We start from the raw sequence: 8,687 nt of genomic DNA, 5'->3' as shown, positions 1-8,687 counted from the left end.
ATCACTGCCTGTTTAGCCCCGCCCACCGAATCTACATCACTGCCTGTTTAGCCCCGCCCACCGAATCTACATCACTGCCTGTTTAGCCCCGCCCACCGAATCTACATCACTGCCTGTTTAGCCCCGCCCACCGAATCTGCGTCACTGCCTGTTTAGCCCCGCCCACCGAATCTGCGTCACTGCCTGTTTAGCCCCGCCCACCGAATAGGAAAGAGTGGATGAACTTTATTTTTAATGAAGATCCAGACAGCATCAGTAAGAACTTGATCATTTGTTCACTTCATTTTACCATGGATTCGTTTACAAACCAGGCACAATTCAACGCAGGATTTTCTGAAATACTGAAACTAAAAGACGATGTTGTGCGACTGTATTGGATCCAACAGTAATGTCGCACCACACAAGTGTGAGGAACTGTTTTTATTACGTGCTCACTATTGCTTTGTCTGTTATTACAGATCGTTTGATATGAACGGAGTATTAATGCTTTTTTTAATCTAAATCACAGCATCTTCCATCTCTGAAGGATGCAGCTGTCAATCATACACAGCTATTAGCCAATCACAGCAGTGGGCGTTTACTTCTGAGTCTGCAATCCGCCACACCTATTCAAACAGGACAGAAAATAGACTATTACTTCTGAATTATGATGCTTTTTGATGTGGACCTCAGAGAACAGCACAACATAATAACAAAAAGGCAGTTCATGACCTCTATAAAAGAACCATTCTAACTAAAAAATTGTATTGCCTCTGCGACAGCTAATAATAGGTAATGTTACACAAACCTTGACCGCAGATGATGGGATGTTTGTGCCGATGGGAAGCTGTCTTTGGTACACTGCAGTTTTAAGGATAAAATGTTCAGAAATGCTGTTGACTGATGAATTTGCACATGGCTTTTCTTTTAGCATATTAAAACACCAGATAGACATGTAAACAATTTTAAACACTTGGTTTTCACCACAGGGGGTCTTTAAGGTTGTGTTAGCATTGTAAGTGACTTTAATTTAATTAGCCAAAGTGTCATAATTGATGTGTATATAGTCATAAAAATAATTGACCCTCAACGAAATTAAGCTTTAAAGTCTTTGTCTGGTGGACCCGCTGCAAATGGGCCAAAGTAAATGCAACGACTCTTTCTCGCTCAGATTAGTTATGTACTTATTTATTGATTGATTTGTTTTCTAATAGAGTGACTGGCCTCATAATGGACTGGTCCTGGCTGAACTTGGCCTGCCTTCCCTCTGGATGTCTATGGGTTTGGTAAATGTCAAGTTTGTCCCAAATTTTTAATCTGTTTGACCACATTCCTGGTAAGTCATTGTGAAAAATAGTAGCACTGACCAGAACGATGCATTTGTGCTCAGATGAGAATGACATTGTTTTCCAGGCTGAAAACTGTGTATCAGAGGAAGTGCTAAACCTGCGGTCACTGGTGGCTAACCTCAGACAGCTGTGTGAGCTCGACTCCAAATACAGCTGCCGTCTCTCACTGTCCGACTACGAAAGGGTGAGTATGTGAAACACTGGCTGTGAAAGACTGCCACCCTTAAGACAAAGGTAAAAATAACACATTAAAAACAGTTATAATAATAGTTTTAGATAACCTATTCATTTGTTAGTAAAACCCCCAAAAAACCCAGTGCTGTGTAAAATACTTATTAATATAAAGTGAAATATTACAGTGATGGCAAATTCTTAATTATTTCAGGTTTGCATATGAGGTTCAGTGTTTGTAGTCCCTGCGTGATTTGATAGAGGATTTAATTTGTATTATTATTCTTGCAAGTAAGATGAATGAAGAGTGCTGCTGCAGAAACTGGTGCTCGAAGCAGTGCTCTGTGTAAAGCAATGATCACTTTTTCAGCGCTCCAGACATTTATAAATCAAGAATTATTATCAGTCAATTATCAGTCCTTTACTCTGCCCAATGGACCCTTTTCACAGTCATCAGCATCATAAATTCAAAGTTTAAAAAAATGTAAAAAACATATAAGGGCTGCACGATAAATCGCATGCGATGTTTAACGCGCATCTTGTCAGTAAAGCCACTTCTGTAATCAGCGGTAAATCTCCATCACTGACGAGCTTGCCTGTGAACAACGGCTCTGTGTAGTAAATGCTGCTCCATGTGAAAGCACGCAGGTGATGGAGATTTACCGCTGATTACAGAAGCGGATTTACTGACAAGATGCGCGTTAAACATCGCATGCGATTTATCGTGCAGCCCTAATATATATGTATATATATATAAAAAACGAGTTAACGCTGCTGAGGGTTTTTCTAATGCAGCGATTGTGAGAGTGAAGGTGAATTTAACATTGTTCTCTCTTCTGACTGCCGTTATCAGTCGCTCTGTTTTATTTCTCTCTGAGTCGTGAATGCTCTCAGTATTCCCGAATGAGCTGTTTTCTCTCTGTGAGTTGTGAACGCTCTCTGTATTCCCGGATGAGCCGTTTTCTCTCTGTGAGTCGTGAACGGTCTCAGTATTCCCGGATGAGCCGTTTTCTCTCTGTGAGTCGTGAACGCTCTCAGTATTCCCGGATGAGCCGTTTTCTCTCTGTGAGTCGTGAACGCTCTCAGTATTCCCGGATGAGCCGTTTTCTCTCTGTGAGTCGTGAACGCTCTCAGTATTCCCGAATGAGCTGTTTTCTCTCTCTGTGTGTGCTGTGGCAGGGAAGCACACGCAGCATGGCCTTCCTGATGCTGGATAAGGTGCAGGCCCCGGAGCTGGTTCCTGCTGTGATTAAGAGCAGCGTTCAACCCTATGCTCTTGAGAACGGATTGGACCTGGACCAGACCCTCTTACACTACATCAAGGTCAGACGGGTTTCTCTGTGCTCTTCACTGAGGGCTGCACAGATCATCAGTAAAGCATCGTTATGACACCATTAACTCAGTAGTGCTTGAGCGATATAATCACACCAAGGCTGATGTCTTTATTTGAAACGATGATTTCCAGTGCATGCAAACTTAGCAGATTACTGAGTGCACTGTTAGTTAGTGTTTACTCTCTAAAATGTTTAACAATCTCTTTATTTGTGAACAATTCAAAAACAGAATCAAGAAGTTGCCACTTAAATGAATCTTTATTTTACAGATATATGTTTTATCATAGATAGATAGATAGATATTTTACCCTAATTTTCATATTTATTATTTTTAAAATTATATATTTTAGTTTTTTTTTATATAAAGGATCTTGCGTTGTTTATGAACTCAAAGCACACACTTCCAGAGAGCGCTTCGGACCGACGAGATGACTCCGGTTTTTATTCAAGTGTGAATATTATAGGCTATATATAATAAATAACAGTTAGATATAAGATTAAATTGAATATAAGTAGTTTGGGTATTATTTTAAATCAATTTAAATGGGGTCAGATTATACTGTGAGAGAGCTTGGAGTGATTAAGAAGAGACAGACAGACAACAATTATAAAGTGAAAATCAAATGTGTATTTACAATATTCACATGAGACATAAAACAACACAATAAAACTAGGAAACCTCAGGCTGTTAAAAGCATAGTCCATGACACCATACCCTAAAACAGTCCGAGTGTGTTGATGGTCCCAAAGCTAGAGTCCAACAGTGAGCATGCAGTCTGAGTGAAAGCCCAGCACTGATGAGAGTGAGAGCGTTTGTGTGCCATGCTGCTTCACTTTACAGACTCTTAAGAGGAATAAAAGACACCATGCAAATCCATAAAACTCAAATATATATAAAACAGTCAAAACAAATCCAAGAAATTAACTCAGTTTCCCAGTCCTAGTAAATGTATTTATAGTAATTACAAATATATTAGTTACACCTTTTAATGTCAAGGTTGCAATTAATTAGGTTATTAGTTTGGTATTAGTTCAAAACCTGTTTCTGTAGCCGCCTTGTGTCTTTTACAGGTTAATATAAACCTGATAAACACTTGTGCATTCAGACTCCTAGCACAATGCTAAGGATTTGGCCTGTCCTTGATATGTTTGTACACATTATACCGTACATCAGGTGTGTGCGAGTCTATCTCTAGGGACCAGGCCTTCTGTTGAATGAATTATGATAAGTTTGATTGATTGTGTTGATGTGTTTATTTTTCAGGAGCTGCTAGACTGCTGCAGTTCTCAGATCACTTCTCTCTTCACTGAATGGGAGGCCAAAGCTGTGGCTGTGCTGCGCTGCATGACCGACACGAATGTGAGATCACCGTATACTGATACACACAATCACAGTGGGTTTATGTAGAAGCTTTATTCGTTCATAACTAGTGATGCGTCTGTACTCACTGTGCTAAAACCAAAGATACCCATTTAAAACCCCAAACCCTTCTTTGAGAAAACCGTCCGGCCTTCCTCGCTGATCCTGACTGAAACACGCTTCTCGTGGGATGGAGAGGTATCAGTGCTTTTAACGAGATCATGAACTGAGGAATCAAATCTCGCTTGATCTTTAGACATGTAACAGATCAGTGTACTATATTAACCTCGGTCTCACTTTATTTTAAAGTCCAAGTCTCGCTATTAACACCATTAACTACGACTCTCGCCTCAAACTCCTTATTAATACAAACTGCTTATTAATAGTGAGTAAGGTAGTTGTTAGGTTTAGGTAAAGGGTATGATTAGGGATGCAGAGTATGGTCATGTAGAAGAAATGCTTTATAAGTACTAATAAACAGCCAATATGTTAATAAGCCTCCTGCTGACAGAGAGTGAATCTGCGTCTCATTCAGAGCTCCTGCGGTTTGTTTCGTTCAGATGTTTTTATGTAGCATAATTTCTGTGGATGCACCGATACGATACTGGGCCTGATTCTGCTCTGCTGTACTTGTACTCATTAAAATGCCCAGATACAGAGCTGTGTCCAGACAAGCAGAGAGTAGAATGGAGTTATTAGAGATTAAGCATGTCTATGAACTACGTGTATGTCATTAATATAATGTTAAACATTCAGTATTCACTCCTGTACAGCTGATGTGCGCGAGCTGATAATCAGAGATTTCCCTTCCTCACAGACATCCCTGGAAAGCCTGTAGTTTGGTCAGATATGCCAAAAGCAAGCAAGTAAAACGGTGCACAAGCTGCATAAGTGACTTGATGGTAAGGAGAGAGAGCGCGCACTTCTGTTGCACGATCTTGATCGCTGTTCGCTCACTTACCACATGCCTCATTCGGATTAAAACTAAACCGTGAATATAAAACAAGCAAATTATAGGGGCATTCACTATAAACATTTATTCTAAACGTCAAGCATACACAACTTTATCTAAAGTGGAAGTAGCAGCCTGTGTGAGGTGCTGTACGTGTCTCTCGTTCTGCACCACAATACTAATGTGTTCTGATAGCTTGATCTTAATTGCATTATATGAGTGCTTTGGAATATAAGTCGCAGCATGTGTCGTATGATAAAAAAAACTCAAATTACTGAGGAATCAAATCTCGCTTGATCTTTAGACATGTAACAGATCAGTGTACTATATTAACCTCGGTCTCACTTTATTTTAAAGTCCAAGTCTCGCTATTAACACCATTAACTACGACTCTCGCCTCAAACTCCTTATTAATACAAACTGCTTATTAATAGTGAGTAAGGTAGTTGTTAGGTTTAGGTAAAGGGTATGATTAGGGATGCAGAGTATGGTCATGTAGAAGAAATGCTTTACAAGTACTAATAAACAGCCAATATGTTAATAAGCCTCCTGCTGACAGAGAGTGAATCTGCGTCTCATTCAGAGCTCCTGCGGTTTGTTTTGTTCAGATGTTTTTATGTAGCATAATTTCTGTGGATGCACCGATACGATACTGTCATATCAAATTCTTGTATTTTATTAAATAATTTCACTTAATATAATAAGACACTATAGGACTGTTACCAATCAAATGAAATCAGTATTAACAAAACCGATCTTTCCACTGCAGAAGAAACAGAAGTGGCATTTAGATGCATTTACACACAGTTTAATGAAGCTGAAATGTAGCATGAATGCACAAACTAAACCGTGAATATAAAACAAGCAAATTATAGGGGCATTCACTATAAACATTTATTCTAAACGTCAAGCATACACGACTTTATCTAAAGTGGAAGTAGCAGCCTGTGTGAGGTGCTGTACGTGTCTCTCGCTCTGCACCAATACTAATGTGTTCTGATAGCTTGATCTTAATTGCATTATATGAGTGCTTTGGAATATAAGTCGCAGCACGTGTCGTATGATAAAAAAAACTCAAATTATATTTCAGAAAATGTGTTCATCGCTGTTACAAGAAAAAGTCTTGTGATTACAGTACTGAGCCGCTGCAGTGGAGCAGCTCTAGTGCGCTATTAAATTAAAGATGAGATATGATAGAGCGTTTGACAGCTGTCTGTCAGCACCCCACCACCGTACTCCGGTTAAACAGCACATCTGAACTGCAATAATGCAGATACTCACTGTATACAGGGCTAGACATTAACTCACCACCCACTGTGGCAAGTGGTTTTCCAAAATTACTAGCCACAGTTTTGTTGTCGGGAAATTACGTTTAATATGACTAAAGTTACTGCATACTAACATTTATTTAAATTGATTTCCAGGTAATTTTTTTTGCCTATTTAAAGGGCATTTTCCCTAACCTTATTAAATGTATGCTTTATCTTTCATATCAAATTCTTGTATTTTATTAAATAATTTCACTTAATATAATAAGACACTATAGGACTGTTACCAATCAAATGAAATCAGTATTAACAAAACCGATCTTTCCACTGCAGAAGAAACAGAAGTGGCATTTAGATGCATTTACACGCAGTTTAATGAAGCTGAAATGTAGCATGAATGCATTTACACTGTACAATTACAGCAGCATAAATAATGCTATGAGCTTGCTGTTTTAAACCAGTTTTTTTTTTTTAGATATACAAATATAAAATGTTGGAAAAAATGCAAAGATAAGCTACTTTTAAACATGAAAGTAAACCGCCAGCAGGTGGCAGCAAGTGACTGTTTTAATGAGTGAGTCATTGAGTCGTTCATTCAAACGATTCGTTCAGATGGCTGATTCATTGAAGAATGAATTCATTCACTGAATCATTGACTCAAATGATTAATTCAAAAACACGAATCGTTCAGTAAAGAAACACCGCTGTGTCACTCAGATGCGCGACTGTTCTGCTGCAATCTCTGTTTGAGCTATTTTAACTCAATCGAGCAAAAACAGTCAACATTGATAATATTGTACTAAAATGTAAGTCACTTAATATTAACTACTCGTTTGAAGTCTTGTATGAAATCAATGTCAAGTTTGCAGTTGTGCTTTTCAGGGAGAACGTGTCGTGTTGCTGAACTAGGCTATATGTGATAAACATAAAAACTACATATTTACCACAGTAAGTTTCTTCTGTGTGCAGTTGTGTTCATTTGTTTTGATTTCTCCATGAGATTCTCTCACACACAGACGAGACTGTTACTGTCAATACATTATTATTTATCGCCGTTTACACTAAATGTTGTCAGAATGAAAATCTGAATCATTCTCGCCTGAAAATATCCTCCTGTCCCAGACGAGCATTAATGTGGAGCTCCGCATCTGACGAGTGTTAATGTCAAGCCCTGACTGTATATTAGAAAACATCAACATTTCAGTTAATAATAAAAAATAATATTACTTGCGCCCTGTTTTTAGTGAGATGGATGGGCCTGCATGTTTGCACACAGATCGTTATTCTATCTCGCCCGTAGTTTAGGAACTGCTGCGATAAAGCAATAAAATAACCAGAGACAGAAACACAAGCTTGTACACTACATTTTAATGGGCATAATTAAGTGTGAAAATAACTGAAGGAAACATCTGTTTGCTAAATCAACTAAGCCAACATTATTCATATTCTTTGGGTTTCTGTACCAAGTATTTTTACTAATTACAAATTAAATACAGGTAATGGTACGCAGTATCACAAGTACCAAAAATACAAGTATCTGTATCAGCCTCGGCTTTTCAGGGAGAACGTGTCGTGTTGCTGAACTAGGCTATATGTGATAAACATAAAAACTACATATTTACCACAGTAAGTTTCTTCTGTGTGCAGTTGTGTTCATTTGTTTTGATTTCTCCATGAGATTCTCTCACACACAGACGAGACTGTTACTGTCAATACATTATTATTTATCGCCGTTTACACTAAATGTTGTCAGAATGAAAATCTGAATCATTCTCGCCTGAAAATATCCTCCTGTCCCAGACGAGCATTAATGTGGAGCTCCGCATCTGACGAGTGTTAATGTCAAGCCCTGACTGTATATTAGAAAACAACAACATTTCAGTTAATAATAAAAAATAATATTACTTGCACCCTGTTTTTAGTGAGATGGATGGGCCTGCATGTTTGCACACAGATCGTTATTCTCTCTCGCCCGTAGTTTAGGAACTGCTGCGATAAAGCAATAAAATAACCAGAGACAGAAACACAAGCTTGTACACTACATTTTAATGGGCATAATTAAGTGCGAAAATAACTGAAGGAAACATCTGTTTGCTAAATCAACTAAGCCAACATTATTCATATTCTTTGGGTTTCTGTACCAAGAATTTTTACTAATTACAAATTAAATACAGGTAATGGTACGCAGTATCACAAGTACCAAAAATACAAGTATCCGTATCAGCCTCCTTCTGGAAAAAGTGCTATCGGTGCATCGATGAAGTCAGACCATTG

The 8,687-nt window shown here is 38.4% G+C and overlaps 1 protein-coding gene across 1 annotated transcript in view; it reads left to right on the top strand.

Annotated features, from left to right (window-relative positions):
• kntc1 (kinetochore associated 1) overlaps positions 1–8,687 on the top strand; it is an 80,054-nt gene that overhangs the window by 30,001 nt on the left and 41,366 nt on the right. The window contains 4 exon segments of the mRNA XM_016254415.1: positions 1,194–1,265; positions 1,393–1,512; positions 2,679–2,822; positions 4,098–4,193. Coding sequence (XP_016109901.1) covers positions 1,194–1,265; positions 1,393–1,512; positions 2,679–2,822; positions 4,098–4,193 — 432 coding nt within the window.

This window comes from Sinocyclocheilus grahami, unplaced genomic scaffold (genome assembly GCF_001515645.1).
Source record: "Sinocyclocheilus grahami isolate Dianchi unplaced genomic scaffold, SAMN03320097.WGS_v1.1 scaffold1245.1, whole genome shotgun sequence".
Taxonomy (NCBI): Eukaryota; Metazoa; Chordata; class Actinopteri; order Cypriniformes; family Cyprinidae; genus Sinocyclocheilus; species Sinocyclocheilus grahami.
This window is presented reverse-complemented; position numbering and strand designations above follow the sequence as displayed.